This window comes from Aythya marila (genome assembly GCF_965140915.1).
Source record: "Aythya marila genome assembly, chromosome: 19".
NCBI classification, from domain to species: domain Eukaryota; kingdom Metazoa; phylum Chordata; class Aves; order Anseriformes; family Anatidae; genus Aythya; species Aythya marila.
This window is the reverse complement of record NC_139060.1, coordinates 3,579,511-3,601,529: the sequence shown is the minus strand read 5'-3', so window position 1 is coordinate 3,601,529 and position 22,019 is coordinate 3,579,511. Positions and strand designations below refer to the sequence as shown.

The 22,019-nt window shown below is 44.3% G+C and overlaps 1 protein-coding gene across 1 annotated transcript in view; it reads right to left on the bottom strand.

The window, feature by feature from the left end:
• The window catches only part of PAPPA (pappalysin 1), a 181,507-nt gene that overhangs the window by 103,568 nt on the left and 55,920 nt on the right, over positions 1–22,019 (bottom strand). Inside the window, exons 4-7 of the mRNA XM_082775516.1 lie at positions 20,399–20,692; positions 16,145–16,337; positions 9,468–9,589; positions 3,583–4,090 (exon numbers count right to left, since the gene is read on the bottom strand). Of these exons, the coding sequence (XP_082631642.1) occupies positions 3,583–4,090; positions 9,468–9,589; positions 16,145–16,337; positions 20,399–20,692 (1,117 nt within the window). The remainder of the gene's footprint in view (positions 1–3,582; positions 4,091–9,467; positions 9,590–16,144; positions 16,338–20,398; positions 20,693–22,019) is intronic.

Sequence of the window (22,019 nt, the reverse complement as noted above, 5' to 3'; positions counted from 1 at the left end):
AATGAAAAACTCTACGGGTGAACAGAGAAGGTTACAGAGATGACACGATGCACCACGCGTCCTCACATTTTGAGGTTTCCTATGAAGTCTGGAGCAGAAAAGGTGGAGAAATTTCCAATTCTCTGACACTGTAATTCTGACAACTTTCCAGAACTGCCCTGGGCCTCCCTCATCCTGGCCTGCCCAAGGGGAGAGCGCAGATCACTGCTGGCAACCTGGCTACCAGAGGGTGATAGGCTGTGCTCCCTGCTGCCAGACATGGTGATCCCCGGGGGCTGATGCCTCGCTGTGCCCGCGACATCCCTGGAGAGCCTCCCATCACGGGAGCTATCTTCTCACCGAGGTGTTAAAAGTCCATGGTGGCTCCAAATGAATGTGAGAGCACCTCGGTGACAGCAGAAGCCCTCCTGTAAGGCCAGAGGGAGGGCAAGGCGATTACCACGTTCACTGTTCCATCTTGCATGTTATTCCAAGAGAACCACCTCAGCGAGACCCTCTATGTAAGAGCACAACCCGAGCTTTGGATTAAATCGTGAGCTGAGACTTGGAGACCTGCAGAAGAGGCTCCTTCCTTATCACGCGTGGCAGTGTGAAGACTCAGCAGTTCTGCGCTGCACCTGCCCTGACCTCTTTTTTCCCCCATCGGTTTATTTCTCTTTCTGCTCTTTTCCTGGGCACTGCGTCTCATTTTGTATCACAAATACCAGTAATTCTGGCCCTCGGCTCTCGGTGGAAGCATGTGTACCTTGCCTGCTTTCTCTAGGTCCAAGGATAAGGCCCTGTTCCTTAGAAATGATTGTTAGCCTCCGCTCGAGCCAAGAGCTGAGATTAAAATTCAGCTTGAGAACAGAAGGTCTGGCATTATTTTGCATTTCTTAATAAAAGGTTTCCACTGTTGTAGTTATTTCCTCTCCTCTGCGGAGCACCCACTGCTGACTAGGCAAGGGCTATCCATTAAAGGCTGTCTCTCTCCTCACCTTAAAGAGAAGTTCCCTCTCTTTGACGGGAAAAAGGTAGGAGAAATTAATTTTTCTTTCAACATCACCACACCTGGGGAAAGGATCTTGCTCACAGATAACAGTGCAAGCAAATATTTTCTTTGGGAGAAAAAGAGAAAGTGAAGATCAAGGTCAGAGGAGGCAAGAGTAAAGATACTGACTGCCTTCAAAATAACCTTCCATAGAACATGTGGGGGTGTCATTTTATTTCATATGGAAAACACGCAAAGGCATAAAAAGGAGGGGTAACTGGCTTGGGGCTTGCAGAGATAAAGGGGTTGCAACGTCTGGTTGCACAGATATGCCAAATTCCAGCTGTACAGAATGAGACAAACAGGCAGATGAGAAAAGGCTGAGACACACTGTGTTTAGCCCTACATATATGTGCAGGAGCACAGCCCAGCACCCCAGTCCCTGCCTTTCCTGAAGCACCTTCCCCTCCTCCCTGCTTACAGAGCATGTGGACGGCGGCAAGCCTATGCACAAGATGCTCATGGAAAACTCATCTTGCTAAACTCATCTTGCTTTTGCCTCTTCCAGAGATCCACCACCCCGTGCAGAGGTTCACGACTCTGCAGCTCTCGAGGAACGGCCGAGCAGCAGCCTGGACTCACAGCACCAGGCTACAGAGCTGCAGGAACCTCCAGCAGCGGAGAAGATGAACAAGCACTGTGCACATATGGGTATTAGGATAAAAAAACATCACTCCGCTTTTCAAGATTTCAAACACACGCCAAAGTCCTGCATAAAAAACAGCTACAAGTGTTTAAAGAATCTGCATCTTTGACTCCTTACCCAGTGACTAAAGACTTCATTTTAGCTTTCCAAGTGTCTAGTCGGAGCTCACTGTCTGGATTTTCCCTGCAGTCCCTGGAAAGACACAGGCACCCTGAGCCAGCTAGACTAGAGTGTTTGGTTAGGTTGGCTCTGCCAGCCTCCGGGAGCAGCTGTTTCTGTCTGCTGATCACAGGTAGAGCCCAGAAAGACAAACTTAAATTTTATGTCTGATTTTTAGCTGGCTATATAACTAGGTGCGACATGCAGACAGGTACAGTAACGTTACCCTACATGATTTATTCAATGCCACGCAGGAAAACTGCCATTTATCCCTGGCTACTGATTTAATCGTTAGAGCACCTTTTCCCTTCAGATGGCTAAAAACTAGAAGTCACCCACAAAATCATAATAAAAGACATGGGAATAGAGCTCAGAATACAAGTTGTGTTTTGGGCTTTTTTTTTTCATGTTTTATTATGAACTCAAAACTGGACCTGTTTCTGTGGGAACTTGTGCTAAGGTATGCAAATATTTCAAACCAAACCAGTCCCATTTTCCAATGTGAGTGGGCCAGGTTTCAGGCAAAGATGCTTTCACAGCAAAACCCTGGGAAAATTTACCATTTTCCACGTTTCCAATATGCCACTATTCATCTCATTTTAAGTGCCAGCAATTGTTGGAACAAGGCTACAACCCAAGAAAGCTCTTAAGCACATGCTTAACTTTCAGCACATGAGTAACCTAAACAAGGTTAGGGGTTTTGCTTTTATATTCACTATTGTGAGCTACCTTGAATTTTGAAACCCATAGGGACAATTTGCATCTTCTGAGCTGTGTAATTGCACCATGAAAGGGATGGCAGCTCATGATTACTGAATTGTTAATTAATCATTTTTATTATATTTAAATATGCTTCAGAAGACCATAATGATGTATGCTTCCTTGATATTAGCTGTACTAATTAGATCATCTTTTCTAAATTAGAGTGCAGTTTTCTTAGCAGGTTTCCTTTTATCTGGTGTTCATTTTCAGAAGAGTTTCATGTTGTTCCCACAGATGAGTGAATCACTTCCAGGGAATCATGTTATGCAGAAGATGTTTTTCTTACTTCTGTAGAATGCCTATGGGTAGATCATGGATCTCTGCAAAATCATTAAATATTTTGAAAACAGGCTTTCCTCAACAATCATACATTCCTTGACTAGTTGAGTGTAACTGCATCTGGGATGAAATTCAGTCCCTACAACAAACTAGCATATTTGACATGTTTACTGTGCAACACAGTCTGTGTTAGTGACACATGAAAGCAGAAAATGAAAGCAGCTGAAATCCGTTTATATACCTGAACATGCAATTGTATTTTTTGTATTCTCTTGTAAGGAGCGAATTAGAAGTCTCAATGCTCCAGCACAGCAATTCTGTCTCTGTCTCCACTGAAATATTACCTTGAGAAGATTTCTAAGGAAATTATGCCCATGTTACTCCTGAGGTTACCTTAAATATTCAACTTATCAAAGCTCAGGTAGTTTGTGATATCCTTTCTGGTTAAGGAAAGACCAAATTTTACATTTCTGCACAACCAGCCAAGAAATTCCTTTAAAACTACCTATGAAAAACCAGACTATTTCACCAGAATGTTATGTTCCTACCTTACAGAAAGAAACTATGAGAATATCCTCTCTTGGAGATATTTGATATGTCTACCTAGTTTAAAATCTTAATATTCAATAGCAATACCAGACATCAACAGGCTGAGGAGAAGAAGCTATTATCTTTCTCTGAACAAGTCTCTGAAAGCAGTACTTACGTGTCGACAAATCTTCTGCTGAGGTTTGAGATGACAACTGGAGATCCGAACTGGAAAGGAGGATCCCGAACGACTTTGTACTGGATGGGTTTGCAGTCCGTGCACAGCGTGCTCTGGGGAACAGAGCTCAGCATGGCAGCATCGATTTCCAGATGCTCATCCAGCGTGTAGATCTGGATCCCGTATACCTCCTCGCCCACTTGCCTCACATCCAGCTTTATGGTCAATGGGATGTCGCAGAAGACATTCTGCGGCCCAAGAGAAATGTTCTTCCCGCTGACAGTGAGCAACTTGATGTCATTCACCGCTCCGCTGGAGTCCCAGTCCGGGGAAACAAAGGTCACCCAGACCGTGAGGGACTCTGGAGTCAGGGGATAACGAAATTCCAGCTGCAGGTAGCAGCCCTGCGGCTCAGGACAGGCGGGGGGCACCGTGTGTTGGTTGACTGCCGAGTTGGGACTCCACGTTCGGACACTGGATTTACAAGGCTGCTCAACGTCAGGGTGCCCTGGAAAGAAAGAAGGAAACACTGAATGTGCATAACAGGACTGAGGGAACACGGCTTATCATTGGCATTAGATTAGTCTTGAAAGAAACTGGTGGTGTGAGAGCACATCTGTCCAGGGAGCTCATTATTTACTTGAGCAGAACAGGCACGGCCAGCATCTTGTGGCTGGGGCAGAGAGACACAAAGACATTTGGAGTGCCCAGCAGAACCGACTCCAAAGGACACAAACTGTGCCAGTGTGTCTGGTCCACTTGGTACCTTACCTTTATTTCACCTCGGTGCTCCTACATACCCCCTTGTCTGTTACTCTAAAGTTTCACCTTTTTCTTGTCTTTAGCAAAGACAAAGAAAAGAGATTTTACTGATTCCAAGAAGTTGTCGCGTTGTGTGGTTGAGAGGCAAAATATTCAGTTCACTCCTATGCCCTTTACAGGCTAATCCTGCACATTGTGTAAGACCCCCTTTTTTTTTGGAGGCACAGGTTTGAGCTGGCTCTTTGCACTCGTCATGATGAAACAAAAAGCACTTGTACTTTTACATTTCTCACCGTTGGCTATGTTCAACTACACGGGAGGTATTACTAAAAACTAATGAAAGCCACAATGCTTGCTGGGATCCCAAATACTATGGTAACATTACAATTTGGCACGGAGTCATGGACTGCAAGATCCAGAGAGGTCAGATGGGTGGAACAGTTGGTAACAGAATCCAGTGAGAGCTATAAATTCCCTCTTCCTTCCCAAATAATCTCACAAAAAGGGAGCAAGCAGGACAGAGAGAAGACAAAGTATGGGAAAGAAGAAAGGGAAAAAAAAAAAAAAAAAAGAAAAGAAAAGAAAAGATAAAGAAAGGTAACAAGAGGAGAGAAATGCAGAAGGCAGAGAAAGAGAGCAAGAGAGAGAGCACAGCTGTTGGCAACTGAGGAAGAAAGCAAGATAAAGCACTGGGCAAACACGACCAAACAGGACATCACTACTAATTTAAAGAGAAAAGGGCAATGTGTGAAGGTTATTCCTATTGTCTGTGATCCAATGAAGTGATAGAAATGTGCCTTTTCTGTCAAGGATACACAGCCCAGGGAATTCTCCTGTCCATACAAAATGAACCCAGGTGCAGAACGATTTCCTTGTGTCTCAGCCATCTCCTCAGAGAACCAACACAACTGTCCCACGGATGCACAGCTTTTATCGCTTCTCCCTCACCCGCACATACCCACAGCCCTCCTCTCCTCCTCACACACCACAGAGCTGTGGCGATGCTGCTCAGCCGAGCATCTGGACAGTCCGAAGCAGTGATACGCTCCGCAGGATGCCAGAACTCCATTTAACACCCTCGATTTTATTCCCCCTGGCAAGCTCGCGAATACTCAGTGTGTAATCACTCAGAGCAGCGACAACCCCACTCAGCTCACATCATCTCACAATGCTTGCTGCCATCCACATGTGCTTGGCTGGGCCTGCCGATGACTTTCGCACAGATTCACAGCAAGCTTCTGACTGCAGCCCCCAGAAGGTGGGTTTTAACCCCACCATCTTGTGGCACTTTGGAAAAAATTGTGAGTGCTATTGTTGGCACCTTGCCGATAGGAAAATGGAGTCGATTAATAGCTCACGGCCTGTCAGGTTTTTAGATGTGGCCCCCCATTGGGCTCCTGCAAATTCACCTCTGGCAGTCCAAAATCTCTGCAAGGCTTAAACAGTGAATAAACCTCCATGTTTTAGTAGACCAGGGAGTGATCCTCTGAGTTCAGGTGAGCTGAACTCAACCACTGGTGCAGGGAACTGAGTGAGCACTCGTGCCTGCTGAGCAAGAACTGCTCTACCTGGCAAGAGTGGGAGCTTGACCATATTCTTGCACAGACTGAAAGCCTGAATGAAATACTGTGGTTGAGATAAAGTCCTCTTCTTATATATTAGACACCTAGAGCTGAGTAAGAAATGCTTGTTTAATTGCAGGACAAGCTCAAAACATTATTCCATGTAACTAGATTTCCCTACATGGCTGCATACTATGAAAATCATAAATATTTTTATTTAAAAGGAAATGATGGAGTGGTTCTTGTGCCCCTGTATACTTAAGTTCTGAAAACCCTTTAGCTTATGAGATTGTCAGCAAGATCAGTCATAAAAGAGCATTTCACACAGTCTCACATCTTGCCAAACACAAGCAAAATGCAAATGTGAGGTTTATGAGAATAAGCCAAATCCCATCTCCAGTCAGACAGCAGGGATGGCAGGTGGGGAAGGAGGTTTCACCCGAAACATCAGCCACATCCACAGCCTGGTGTGTCAGCACAAGCCTTCACCCATGCCCCTGTGTTGCCCCTGCCACGGGGACAGAGACATGAGATGCTTGTGTGGGGAGGTCAGCTGGGATCTGCAGCCTCTTGGCTGCCTGTTGCTGTCACAACTACAACTCGCCTGCCTCATTCCCTATTTGATCAAGACAAAGGGACCTCCAGACTCATCCTATTTTTAATCAATAGCGAGGCAGGCAGCGGGAATTCACTGAGAAATGCAGCTACTGCACAGTAAGCAAGTGTATTTGCTTGGGTTTGAGTCAAAATCACAAACCCCTTTGCCTGATTTGTAGAGGTGCTCTAAGGTTGGTCTGTCTGTCTAGCTGGTGATGCTGCTGAGAATCCAAACAGCTTAGAGCTTTCTTGCTCTGAAGAAAAGGTAAAGAGTAAATCAGAACTGCCTGATCTCCTGTGCTTTCCCACAGTTGCTGCTGAGGAGTACGCAGCCTCTTAAGCAAGCGGCACAACTGGCTGGGAAAGAAGCACAAAATATCTCAGCCCGGGGGGCTGCACCCCACCGCACTCTGGCACCAGCAGGGCACTAGGAAGGACACGTCCCCGGGGGAAGAGTTTTGTAGTGGCCATAGCACACGGGCTGTACAGAGCTGGGTAGCTGTATAGAGTAACAATGCTGTGAGACCTCAGGGACATGAAATGAGACCGACCAGGTTCAGAGACGCTGCAGGGACACGTGAGAAATGTGGTTTTCTGGTAAGAGGCTGGATGAGTACTACAAACCATTTTCCATGAGTGTTGTCTCAGGTTTTCAAATGAGTTCATTTTGGCCGTGCTTATGCCTCTTTTGTATTCACTTTCCATGAACGTACAAGCAGTGGAGATTTACATACATGAACACTTGCAGAAAGTGAATTTAAAGCTTGCATGCTTGAGCACTCACAGATAGACAATTAAAGAAGCCAGACAATGACTTAACTGTGCTATTTGTAACTCAGACCAAGTGCAAACAGGCAGAGATCTTGAATGTCAGGGAGTGTGGTAGTGATGACAGAAAATTACAGAGCAACAAATACCATACACTTTGTGTATTTTCTACCCTAACGTGGAGACAACTTGTTAATGCAATAAGAGGACAGGATTCCCAAATTTTCTTTCCAGAGCAATGGCACTACAGCAATTGAATGAGACAGATAAGGATCAGACTTCACCCTTCATAGTTAAGAATATGCAGGAACACACTGTAAGAAGAGGAAATTAAATGCAAAATGCAGCTGAGTAATAAATCTTAGAGTAGCTTAGTTTCTCTAGGAATGATGCCGCTGGCAAGACGTGCGAGATCTAGAAGTTTTCAAATCAGAGCTCGTTGGAGAAATTTTGACGGAACTGAGTATCTCAATGGAATACGCAGTTCTTTCAAAATCAAAACACTTTGCTAAATTCGGTTTATTTGGCCAAAATTTTATTCTGGAAGAGAAAATGGGAAGAAAGTTCTAACAATATTAGAACATTGTGTTTTGACATTTTTGGAAGAAATCGTTTTGCTTTTGCACTTTTAAACACTTTTCATTTTGGTATTAAAAGTTGCTTTTGCCCTAGATTATATACTAAGAGGAGATTTTTTCAAATGTCATAATTGAACTGAAGTTCATGAAGGAGGAATTATATAAGCTAAACAAAACATTCTGGCCAGCCTCAAACACTTTTTGTTTTTAATTTTCCTTCACAAAGAATTTCAAAAGTTTCAGGTTTTGTTCCAAACAAAATCAGGTTTCAAAGCCTTGTAATCGTTGGCGAGGTGGAAATTCAGTCTTTCTACCCTGCACTACAACTGCAAGCGATCCAAACTTCGCTAATCCTGTTTACTTGGTAATCCGGTCACACTCGGAGCTAGAGCGCTGTTTCCCAGGATGGAGCTCTTCCACAACATCCACTCAAGGGACAGGTGCACTCTGTGCTGTGCCCGGCAGCCTGGCCCTTGGATGTCCAAACCGGGGTGAGCTGGGGTGAACCACGGCCCCTGCGGAGCCCCTGACCTCAGATCTGGGCATGCAGGGGAGGCGGCACTTTGTCCACACATCCCGTCCCTTCACACAGCAGGGACACAACCTGTTGTACATGCTGCTGTGAGGACCAGGGAGGGATCCCGCGTGCCAACATTAAATTTGCCACCACACTAGCTTACAGATTATCTTCTTTATAGATTAACTCCCGCTCTCTAGCTGCAGGACAGAGAAGCCCTTAATACAAGAAAAAAAGGTGTATAATGAGTTTGCAAAGTCCAGGCATTGACATTTGAGTTCAATGAGCCCGTCTGTGTGTTTTCAGTGAAGTCTGGGCCTGGCGTGTGCAGCATCTAAAGGAATAGCTCATGATGGACAGACTGAAATAATGCTCTGCTCTTCCCAAACCATAACTTGTGGTCACTGACCTCTGATTCATATAATCTTAAATATACTCTACTACACCCAACTCTGTACATTATGGAAGGTATGTAGGGAGCAGAGTTAATGATGGAGATCTAATGGCATTGTACGACGGTCTCTGCAGACCATTTTCCTTCCAAGTTGCTCTGGAGAGGAGCTGTAAGCTGTGACTTACACAGCACCCTGAACTAGACTGAGCTTGATGCAGTCACCAGCATTCCTGCAGGTGTCCTTGCCCAAAGGGCAGTCTCTGCTCCTTCCAGCACGTCTGCTGGTGCAGCTTGTTACATCGCAGTACAAGCAAAGGCAGCAGAAATTGGGTCCAAATAAATAACATGCAATTCTTCACTTTTGGAATTGGAGTAGAAGGAGTAAACAGCTCCCCTGAGGAATTCATCTGGCAGATGTGAATGGTCAGTGTTTCTTGGCACTCCACTGCTTTCTGAAATTAAGGTTCAGCTCCCGGAATTCATTTAACTCATGGGCAGGGCCAGAACACGGGGGCCAAACACAGGTATTTCAGCCAGGGGCATTACTTCAGGGACGCAGTGTATTTATTTGTCCTCTAGTTCTGTTCTTGCTACATGCAGGTACAGCCAGCCACCCTCTCCCAGAGGTTCCCACCCGCTCTGTGGCGCTCTTTTTTCTCTGGCCCAGCCTCTCCGCTGCCATGACTTTGTCCCTGCCTGTGACTTACCTTCTGCTTCCCGTGGGCTCCAGTGCCCCGAGGGATCACAGGGCATCGGGGAGGAGGCGCTGAAGGCATACTGCACCAGGACTCTTCCTTCCACACACAGATCACATGCTGATCCCACTTCTCTAGGAGGCCAGGAAAACAGGAAAACACACCACCTTAGTAACAGCCGACTGAGCTGCTTATTCAACTATAGTAAAAACAGTAAGACTTAGAATTCAGTTCCACTTAACCCTCTTTACTTACAGCACTGACAAGAGTGTTTTCTGACCCTGATCTTCTATAGATTTGGGCTAACGGCTTGTGAAGACAGCATCTGTGTGAGTCCACCAACAAATACAAATACAATGACAGCATCCTGTGAAACCACACTCAGATGTGTCTTGTTCTTTTTTCCCTACCTACACCTGGATCAAGCCCTAACAAAGGAAATATGTGTTGTTCAGCGAGCAGAGCAGAGAAACAGGTCTCAGGAGTTTTCAGATCTATTCCTGCTCACACCATGGATTTATTGCATGAACCTGTGGCATCTGCAGGACTGTGAGGGCCTTGGGCTTACCAGTGATTAGAGGACACAGCAAAGTCCCAGACTCTGCAAGCACCAGACAGAGCTGCTCTGTGAAGCACGACTTTGCTAAATGTGCAAGGACCTGCTTTTGGAGGTGTCTCACCACCCCGATCACTAGAAGTCTGGAAAGGGGTGGGTTATGATCATACAGACAAGAACATTCCCTTAATCCTTTCCACAGGGGAAACTGGATTCAGTACCTGGCAGCCTTGGTACCAGCAGATGGCTCTTTTTGAGCTGAAACATCTTATGGCCCCATGCCATCAGATGGCATGACGTGGCATTGGGAAAGGCACTTCACTGCCCAACAGCAGCATTACTTCAACTAGACAACAGGTCTGATACCAGATGCTGTCAGTAAAGCCCTATCAGCAGAAGCTGATGACCAGGAAAGCCCAGTTAAACACTGATTTACAAATATTTTTGCTAATACATTCAGAAGGTGAGGGTTTAAGCTGATGTAGACTAGTGTAACTCTAATACCTTCCCTAACATTAAAGTGATTTATATCAGTTGAGGACGTGGCTCACGCAGTTCATCCCTAACATTCTTTGGAGTCTCACAGTTTGGCACCAGTATGACCCAGAACGTGTACTTTGATCCCAGAAACTTGTTTATTATTCTTAATTCACTGTTCTGCTTTAACGAATGATGCCCACCCAAAACAAACAAAAGAAGTAGTGATCTTAAGAGAACAAATGCATCTAGGAAAGAACAGAAGTTTTAGGCAAACAATTTGTGCACAACACAGTGCACTCTATAAACACCCCAAGTAAGGATGGAGCCAGCAATTATTATAATCAGACACACAAATTTCAATCATCTCCCATTGTGATTTATTTCAGCACAGCTTTGCAAAGGGCACTCTGATCCTCAGGCAGAAGAGGACAGCAAAGTTACCCCCCCAGCCCTCCCAGGCTGTGCATCCTTGTTTCCCTTTGGTGCTACAGACGACACATGCTCAGCTGCTCTATGGCTTAGCATCTCCTATTTGTTGACAGGGATCTATTTGAAAGTCAACGTTCAGTTGGCTTAATTAGGCGGAAGCAGGGATTGTCGACAGGGGGGACTTGGAATGAAATCAGTGGTAAAACTCGTATCCATTTCAGTATGGCCCGCCGCCACCCCTGCAAAGAGACAGTAAATGATTGAACCAGCAGACGTCGCAGAGAGGGATGCACCTGCTGAAAACATCTGACGGGATGAAGTGTGGCAATGGGGTAGAACAGAGGAAAGGGAAGCAAAGATCTTCCTTGTATGATCTGTACCAGTCATAATGAACAAACCTGGGCATGCCGTGAGTAACTTCTCTGCTCTCTGTCTCACTTCACCCACCTGTATTATTGGTATGATGCCACCTCCCTATTTCACCTCTTAACCATCCATTTAGCAGTGGTTTAAGTGTTTAATTCAGCATGCCTAAATAGTATATCCAAAAAAAAAGAAAATCAAGAATCTGGAAAAAATGGGACCAAGAAATCAAAATGTAGGATTATTATCGTGCAGTTGTTTTTCAGACACATCCACCAACAGTAAGGATAGAAATCCCTGCAATAATAATATTTCAGTTTCTCTACAAAGAGACTCCTGCATTAGTGCTTGGTCCTGGATGAGGACAGGGCTTTGAAAGCCAAGTTTCCACAATTAGGACTGCTTTTTACTCAAATTAGCAGCTATACAATTTCATCACAGGCTGCCATGGTGGAAAAAACTGTAGGCTTATGGACAAACATTTCCTTTTACCAGCAAGGACTTGGAGGTAAGAGAAATCACAAGGAGCATCATGTGGGAAAGGCTATGAGCAAACTTTCTCTTTTTACTTTTCCAGTTTGGGAGCCAAACTCAACCCTGATGTAACTCCACTGGCTGAAAGGAGTTACACAGGGGATGACTCCTGGGTTAAAGATTTTGGTCTGCAGACTCTTGCACACAAATCCTGCAAACAGCCATGGATGTCAAAACTAATTATGGAATTGTATTTACAGGCTTATGAAAAGCTAAGCCAGATCCTTACACCTTATGTAGCCACTGAGAGCAAGACAAAATGAGCATAAAATGGTTCAGAACGCTGTTAATTAGGAATGATAGCATATCTGACACCTTATACACTGGTACACATGATTTCCCAAATTGCAGGGTAATGGAAAATCTAGACTTTGCTGTTTTCTAATAAACCAAGTACTGGGGAAATTCCAGCTTCTGAAGTTCAGAGCACAGGAGGAATTAATTCCTACAGCATGATATTCCAGGGAGGTGGATTCAAAACACAAAGATTACTAGTGAAAAACAAGCAATTCTCATCAGGGCTGGCATCAGTTTAGTGGGCAACCCCAAACCAGTAAAAATCTGTCATTCCTTTCAGTAACCAATGCCTGTTTTTGGACTAAATTATACCTGCTTGCTTGGAATTCAGTATCAGTGCCCTCCCCCCCCCTCAAGGCACTGAAACTTTCCAGCAAGATTTAAGCAAGCAATTATCAAGCCCAGCCATCTAGATCTGGGAAACATACTGGCCAAAATATTTGCTTGCTAAGAATGAGATAGCATCAGATTCATGGAAATTAATACAGTCACCTCAATGAAAACTTGGAAGAGCAGATGCATTCAAAGTTTTCTGTCCAAGCAGAATCTGCTGCAGAGCCCTATTACAATAACTGTTTACATCCCGCCTACGCATATCAAACAGGAGGCGCATGAATGGATGCTTAGCGACAGCAGATGAACGCATCTAATACATGCAGTCAGGAAATGAATAGAGTTTTCTTCTTCTCACTTGTTTTCACTTGTTTTGTTGGCTCTATTATTATTTCATTATCACATATTATTATATGCGCATGTGACATTTTCATGCTTTTTTTTTTTTTTTTGGTGTGTGGTTGTATGGGGAATGGCAACTATTCCAATCCCATAGGTAGCAACAATAAGAATAAATGCTTGGGTTTGATGTATTTTATTACTAAAGATGTGTAGAAGTTCAACCAGCTGCTGGAATTTAGGGTCAAACACATGCTGGCAAATTTATATGCAGGTAAATGACTCTCTGGAGCAATACAGCACCCATCAGCTGTATACATGAACTAGGTAAGGAGAGTCTGCCAGGGAGATTTTACTTCTGTGCACAGCCAAGGCATGAGGATACAGGATGGGCACCCCTAGACCCACAAGAACTGTGACTTAGCAGTATTCTCTGTCCCCAAAGCCACATAATCACAGAATCATAGAAACACCTAGGTTGGAAAAGACCTTCAAGATCACCACATCCAACCACAATATTCAGGGACATCATGTAATTTCTAGAACTGAGGCCTTAAGAGAAAAGCACCAAATATTGTGGCAGTGTGACACTTGCATCTAAGTAGGGAAGAGGCATGGGGTCCTTTACCCCCTTGCTTCATCCCCCTGCAGCCACAGAGCTGTCGGGACCTCACCCACACGTACAGCCAGCCCAGGGTTACATTTTTAAGCACAAGGCTAAGCTTTTCCTTCCTGACTTTCATTAAGCAGAGGTCACTGCCTATGCACAGCTCCAGAGAACAAAAGGGACTTCAATTGCACAGAGTGCACCTCCAGTAGCCTTGTAGTTTGGATCGGGAGAGGGCTTTTGAAGTGAAACTCTTCATCTTCCCCACCTGCAGCGCTCGGAGCAGTCCCACAGCTCAGAAGCTGGACCCTGTTCTGCCGGGAGCCGCAGTGGAAGACGTGTCCCCGGACCACACCTGATGTGCTCCAACCCATGGCATCCCAGCCACAGGACCAGGCTCGAGCTAGGCTGAGGCAAACACCCCTGAAGCCCCTACTGGGTTGACGTCAGGTCTTCATTAACGACTGTTTTGCGCTAGAGATCTACTTATATTGGGCCACAATGCTTGCTAATGTAGCCAGAGCCATTCAGCCTTTTAAGGCCCTTTTACGCTGTCAAAACAGCATGGAAGGGGCCTCCGAGCATTAGAAACCAGGCCCAAGGCACTCAGCAGTTGAGTATCAGTCTTCTGTTTTATACATGAATAGTCCCATTGAAGTGAATGAGTTTATTCATTCAAGTGAGGCAAGTAAAATTTGGGCCATGGTGTGCACTTTGTGTAAAAATATCTGCGAAGATTTACAGTATTCCCACACACAGATAAGATTATACTTGGCCAATTTTACCTCCTACTTGTCTTGCACAGTGACCCAATTTTGCGAATTGATACAGGCACGTATCTATCCCCACACTGCCGGACACGCGGGTACTGGGAGTTCAGCACATGGGCTGCATTAGTCACTACAACACTCCCATCACACGTGTTTTGATTAATACATCAGAAGTTTGGGCTTGTTTTAGACAGGGCAATTTATAGATTTCAGTGACATTTTACAGTGGTCACAGCAACATTTCTCTATCTGTTAGTACTCAGAATCCCATTTTAACAAGGAATTGGATGCAAAGTATTTGGAACTGTCTCTTTAAATCTGTTCAGTAAAACAGCACATGGATTTGAAAACCCAAAGGATATTTTTTCTAGAAAATCACTACTTAACATATAACTCTGTTATGAAATTTTAGATTTAGCAGGCTATCCACTGTATGTCATTTAAGAAGCAACTAACTCGGGGTTATTAAGAACATATTGATTGAGTTATAAGAAATATGTAATAAAGACATATTTGGTTACATAACAATTAACTCTGCATCAGTGTGCTTTAAGAGGCAGATGGTATTTATTTAACGCACAGTCAGTATCTTCTGAAATCTAAATTAAATTGGAGAAACTTAATTTACCTAAAAATGATTATGGGCCAAAAAATTCTGAATTAATTTTCAGAACTTCACATAAGTCCTTTTCACCACATAGGGAATAAAAGGATTCAGATGCAAAACTGCAATTAAACCAAATACTGTTCAGAGCACAAGCCCCGTCTTTATCAACTCCTAATATAATTTGATTCCCCCACCCCCCATATTCATCTGCCATAAAAGTGGAAAATCTCCTCTGAGCAGAAAATGACAGCTATCTGCCTACTCCCATAAAGTGCAGGCTGGACACCGAAATGGCCACGTTGTCCTATCAGGGCTGGAAGGAGTTTCACCCATGCTTAAGGTAGTGGCTTTCAAGGTGCTCTCTCCGAACAAAGCAGCAGTGCTGAGACAGCTGTTTGGGTGCTAATATGCTTGTAAATTTGGCCTCCTGCAGCACGCACTGCTACAGTCCTGAAGGACACTCAAAGTTTGTTCTCTGTAAAATAACAGAGCAAGATGTGGAGAGGAAAGGCAAACACCCAAGGTGAGTTAATGGCAATGCAAGATGGTTGATTATTTAGGAAGGGCTGTTCCTACAGCACATCCAGCTCTGTGCTGGACACCCTTGTGTTCTGAAGACTGCCCAGTTGCTCAGGTTATGCCTGAGGCAGGGTGGCTTTGGCTGTGAACTGTTGTGTGGTGCACCTCTTGCCCACAGCCATGCATTCATTTTAATTCCTCTGTATTGGTACAATGGAGCTGCGAGCCATGAACATGTGCACATACACATGCTGTGACATACACACTCTGCTCATGGTGCAGCACAATGACACTTGTAGGATATTCAGGGCTTTAAGGATTTGATTGTGCCTTGCTCAATTCCCTTCTCAGACCTGCAGCTCAGGGAAGGAAGCAGCGTTTGTCCTCTCCCAGGTCCTGCACCTCCTGCCCTTGGGAAACTCCACTGCCCACGAGCTCTGTGCTGTCACGGCAGTAGAAACAAGATTCCCCTTGTCCTTGGAAAGGAAACGTGCGAGAGGAGAAGGGGGATCATGCAGACAGAGCTGAAGCCCACAGGTACTCATGAGCAGCAGTAACTGCAGGAATCGCAAGGCCAGAATTGCTGATTGAAAATTCCTCCCATAACATATGGAAAAAGATTTGCCTTTTACATGGCAAATCAATGGCTCTCAACAGAGTGCTACAGGCTGAGAAAGGCAGAGCAGAAAACAGATCAATAACCTCCTCAATATGAACCAATTTAAGAAAGAGCCTTAACCCAGGCTGAGTGTAGCACATGTTAAAGCTGCTCTGTAGGAGTGGGGCCCCAGGCTGCTCCCCTGCCTCCCCTTCCCCTTCAGTGGAGTGCAGGAGTACAGAGCAGCGTGTGATCACCTTTCAAAGAAGTGTCCATCGATGGGAGGAAACCACTCCAGGGTGACAGAGGCGGAGGTCCGAGCCACAATCTGGGGGGCAATTGCAATAGGAGCCGGCTTCTTCGCAGGCTGCCAGCTTTGGTAGACGAGGTCCAAGTAGCAGTGCATCCTGGCCACTTGGTTGGGCGTGAAGGAGTCGGTGCAGTCATCATCTGGAATTAAAACAGAAACCGTATCAACCGCACAGGAGTCACAGTGGAAGCAAGAGAGAGAGAGAATTACAGCCTGGTGAATGGGAGCTTCTCGCAGAGGGCAGGATGGGGCCTTGCAGCTTTCAAAAGTTAATGGCCTGTGAACAAATTAGCACGGTCATCACTTGGGGAGGCAGGTGAAGGGAAAGAGAAGTTAAAAAGGAAAAAAAAAATAAACCAATAAACATTGCCTCCCTCTGGTTCGGAACACACATGAAGCACCTAGAGATCATCCCAAGAGAGGACAGACACCTGGAGGTGATGAAACTCAAAGCCTCCATGCAGCACCTTCTGGTCAGGGCTGGGGCTACCAGTGGGCCTCTGGATTTAGAAGGATTTCACATGTAAAAGAACATCTCTGAGTGGATAAAAGGATAAAGGACAGCTAGTGCTAGGATAAACCAAATAAACTGGGGCTCATACAAACTGTGTGCAATGGACTTTTGCAGTTTTCTTAACTGAAAGAATCTAGAATTTAAAAAAAAAAATAGTTAACTAACTTTTAAAAGTTCTCAAAGTTTCTAATGAACAAATAAAAATGTTCTCAAAGATCAGTTTAAGAAAATAATTTATAATCACTGATTAACAAGGGAAAATTTTGTTGCAGTTGAATAACTTCCATCACCATTATGATTTTAATCCATTTCTGAAAACTGCAAAAAACATTTTTGATATTTCAGATTTCTTATTCATTCAAAATGGAGAAATAAGTTGCTGCAGAATTTCCCATAAATATCCATTTCTCATTTCTTACTTCATCTGTTTTTCTCAAACATGGTTTGGCAACAAAAACACATCTAGTACTATCTGAACATCACACGATTTTACAACTGCAATGCCCTGGAGAAGTAGAAAATTACCAGTTCTCCATTGTGCAAATCACAGAAGGAATAAATATGTTATGCAAAGTCACCCAGCAAAGCTACGCTGAAGAACTTGATGCTAGTGCTTTAACCATTTTTCTGGTACTCTTCCCATCAGATGAACAGCTCTTGAAAACACAGTGTTTCTCCACGTATGCCTGCAGAATTCCCAGCCCAGTAAATCTCAGTCCCAGATGGGACCGCTGCACGCTGCCGCGACACAATCAACAATGACAGTTTTGCACAGGTCAAGTACTACGCTCTTCTGGGAAGACGCAGGTCACTGAAGGCTGTTCGAAGAGCTGCCTGCCTGCATGTAAGTCGGCGGTTTGATGTAATACCACTGCTAGATGCTCTGATGTCTTCAAGTCCATGCCCTGTGAAACTCAAAAAATATGAATTTGTTCTAGAGAGAAGTGTGAATCTGCTGGCTAATTTAAAAGCTTACCACATCTTCCCTGAGCCACAAGTAAAAGGAGTCGGCTTCGCTTGGGATCCTGCTCAAATGCCAGCCCCAAATGCAGTCCTGCTGCCACTGAAGGGGTAAGGACACACCAGCTTATAGGCTCCCCTGTCTCTCACCTAATTTCACCGAGAGGTGAACCTTCCCTCGTCAAACATGCACAGCACCACCAGCACAAAAGTATCCACAAAACGCCGTGGTTTTGCAAAAAGCCGCTTTAATATGACATCTCTGGATTTCCTCAATAATTGTCAATGGCCTATCCCTAAGCATGCTGTAAAAGCCATAAATATTCTTCACGGAAGCCCAGAAGGAGACAAAGGCCCTTAATAGCCATCATAAAGGAACAATAAAATATATATAGGACAAAGCAGTGAGACAATGGCACGGGAGAAAGATGACCTGCATTCTCAATCTGCTTAAACATCGGCACAGGCTGGGGGCAGGAGGGGGTGAGGGGGAGAGATGTTTCACTTACCACTCGATTTCAAGAAAGGTTCGAGATCCTCAAATGAAATTATAATTAGAGAAATTCAACACACTTTGCTGGGATGATTATTCCACCAGAATTCAGAAGCAGAATTCCTGCTGTTTTCATACAGAGTGGTCTAAAAGACTAGCCTTCCTTTTATTTGGGAACACCACAGCTAGGTGGACTTGTAAAAATAATAAAAAGCTTTTCTCACACTTCTTGATCTCCTAGATATTCTCACTTGCTATTTTGGGGAAAGAGAAGTTACCCTTTAAGTCGGTGCTTTGCTACCAAGTTGGGGGTGACTGGACAGATTGATGTTGGATAGGCAGGAACAATGGGATCAAGTTGTATATGAGCAGCAAAAGAGGAAGGCAAGAAAGGCGATGTTTAGAGCTGCATGACCTCAACCTAGATGTTTCAAAGGTATTTCTACAGCGATTTGATATCCTGATATGATTTTTATTCCACTGGCAACAACAGAAAAGCAAACAGATTCATGCATGAGCTCTAGAGATACCTATCATGTCGCTTCACTTAATTTTTCAAGAAAAAAAAAGGTTTCTGCTCAGCACACCAGCACATACTTAGCTCCCAATAGCAGATATGCATCTCTGTGCTCTGCCTCTCCATCTCAACTCTCGAGACAATTGGCAAGGCAACTTCTCTTTGCAAGACGAGACCTCAGGGTTCTGAGACATGCACGCACCACCCCTTTTCACATACACACAGGCAGACTTGGTGGAGGGATACTGTAAATCTCAAGTGGCACCGAGTTATTTGTGTGAAATGACCAGCAGACTGTTAGCAGGCATGAGACTTTCTGCCCTGCCACATGCACAGAAGTGCATAACACGTTTAGGAGCTGACTCAGTGCTTGCATGCTTCCCCCTGAAAACACCTTCTAAACGAACAGAAAAATAAAAAGAAAACTAAACATCACGTTTAGCTAGTGCCATGAAGGGCATGAAAGCATTTATGTTATAAATCATTTCAATCTGTGCCTCAGATGACATTAAACATTTTGCTTCCCTACAGTTTTATTACAGAATAAGCACTCTTGTGACCTTTTGAGTGGGCAATCTGTGTTTCTGCCTGTAGTATTAAGGTGCCCTTCAGTGGCTATGATTGTATTGGTCCCCGTTAAAATGCTGTGGATGCTGTCAGCTCAGTGTCACAGACCTTCAGCACAGCTAGACCCTGCGACCTGAGATAAAAAACACAAGCCCAGGTATTCCCTGTTCCTTCTGAGAAATAACAGGGGATCTTTCAGCTCCCCCTGAACTTCCTGAGGAGGAGCAAGGAGCCCACCCTGCCCTTGTCTGATGGGCAGGGGTCACAGGAGCTCATGCCCTCTTTGTATTATGTTTTCATAGTAGAAGTGGTCCCTTCCAACTCGGGATATTCTGTGATTCTATGGTTCTGTAAGTGCTACAAACTAGCGTCCCCAAGCAACAGAGCTGTGCCAACAGAAGCCTGCAAAACTGTAGCTACAAAATCAGGGGGTTGCTTAAAAAGCTTTTTCCCCTTTAAGCGTTGGTTTTACCACACTGGCACAGAGCTGTTTGCACTTCTAGAACAAATCAGCACACCGTGCTGGTAGGCTTTGACCAGCAGAGTAATCCCAATCCAGGTGCTGTCCCAGTATTCACACCCTGATGAGGAAACTCAGGTGTGAGTGATGGCAGCTCAACTGCAGTGAATCTGAATCAAACAACAAACATGGTATTTGAACGGACAGAATGCACAGAGGCATGAGCAGCGTCTCATTAGATGTCATTCCCACAGTCTTGGTGGTATCAATATTCATCTGACACGTACTGTCTCCTGAGGAGAGGATAAACAACCTCTGAATTTGAGTTGTGCAAAGATTCAGATCAGGCGTCAAGGTTCCAGGAAAATAGGGTGTCAAATTTGCTGTAAAGCCTTCAAGAGCTCTTTTTTAATGCTTGCCTCATTTCTGTCCTCCCCCAAGCCTTCTACCTGATAATCACATGAAACTATGTAAAGTTGGGGAAAACTCAGAGAAGAAAAACGACAGAACTGGAAGGATTTCCTGAGGCCATCACATTTGGTCCCCATCAAGACCAGTCCTATACCAATGGACACACATGTCAGCAAAAAATCCTATACGAAATGCACTGCAGAAATCAGAGCTGATATTGCTGTTCTCAGTTCCCACCCAACCACAGACACCAGCAGCAAACTGAGGAAGCCCACGTACCTGCATAGCTCATGAAATTACTGAAGGGCGTGTTTAGGAAGCTGTGAAAACCACACGTATCGTTGCCAGGTCCCGGATCCCCGCACAGCTTGTGCTTAGGAGCGGGGTTGGTGTCACTGCAGAGGTCTCCAGTCTCAAAGGAGGGCTCCGTTTCCATGCATGGATCGCTGCAGGAGAGGATCTCTGAGATCCCCCGGAAGACATGGTAGAGCCCCAGGCTGTGCCCGATTTCATGGATCATCGTGTGAGTGTGGCCAGGAATCCCATAGAAGGAAGGATTCAGCACGATGCCACCTGCAAGGGGAAAAGAAAAGAGTTTCTACATTTGTCTTGACTTCCTCAGAACAGCAAGAGGAAGATTCACCAGCAGTTCATGGGATCCTCTATTGGATGTCTTTGCACAATCAAGCGCATTGCCTGCTCAGAGGAACTGCACAGCAAGGTCTGATCTCATCCTTAATCTGGGACCCCAAGGATGAGGAATCATGGGACAAAGACCAACGTCCTAAACCAAAACCACGGTGAATATTGGTCTGGGCAGAATCATTCCACTTCAGCACACTAAATGATCTGAAAATGCACAGTATGAAATAATTATACATATGATTTTTTGAGTTAAAAACCTACACACAAAATTGAGCATAACCAGTGGAAAGACCAATATTCACCGTGGTTTTGGTGCATTTCAAACCTTGTAATGCATTTGAATCAAGCATCAAACAGAATGTACCTGGAGCACTCTCAGTATGTTATTACGCAGGGTAAATGTAAAATACAAACCCACTAACTTCTGAAACACCCTAAAATTGCACTAAGTTGCACCAATATTTGCAAACTAATACCTGGACAAAGAAAATGGAAAACACCCAATGCTGGGAAGGGGGAGATATCTGTGGGGTGTGCTCTGATCCTGTAGACAGCTTTGAAGTATCTGTCAGAAATACACTCTGCTCATATACTCAGGCAAGCCTAGTTTGATCTGAACTGCACAGTCCGCTAATGAATATGCATAAGTCTAATGTGTCAAAAAAAAGAAATCCTGGAATGTGATAATTCTGAAAAAAAAAAAAAAAAAAACGCATGGTTGTTAAATATGTGCAAAGAAAGCCAATGGTGATTTTTTTTTTTTTGTTGTGTGAATTATGGGATGTGTAGATAAGCAAATAGTAAATTTGTGAGGATTTATAGTATATTGAATTAATCATAAGCATTATATTTTTAGCTCTGTTAGATGTACCTTTGGATTTATTATATGCTTCATATTTTCTTTATTTAGCTTATTGACCTCAACTTTTCCAAGCCTTTTATTTAAAACTGTTTGTATATATTACCTACCATGAGAACAGGAGACTGCTTTGTAAAACTAATAGCAGGAAAATAAATCTTGGGTATGGTACACTAATAATTTAGTGACAATGAGGAGAGAAAAGGCTTTGGCAGGAGGAACTTTATCAGTGACTATAGCACAGGGAAGATGAGATCACCAGCTTCTGATGCACCATAGACTCTTCATTCTCATCTGCCTGGAGTCTTTTGTTGCAATAACCACAGAATTACAGGAAAATAAAACTGAGAAGACTCAAGAAACCACCTAATCCAGCTCTCAAAACAACACTGGACC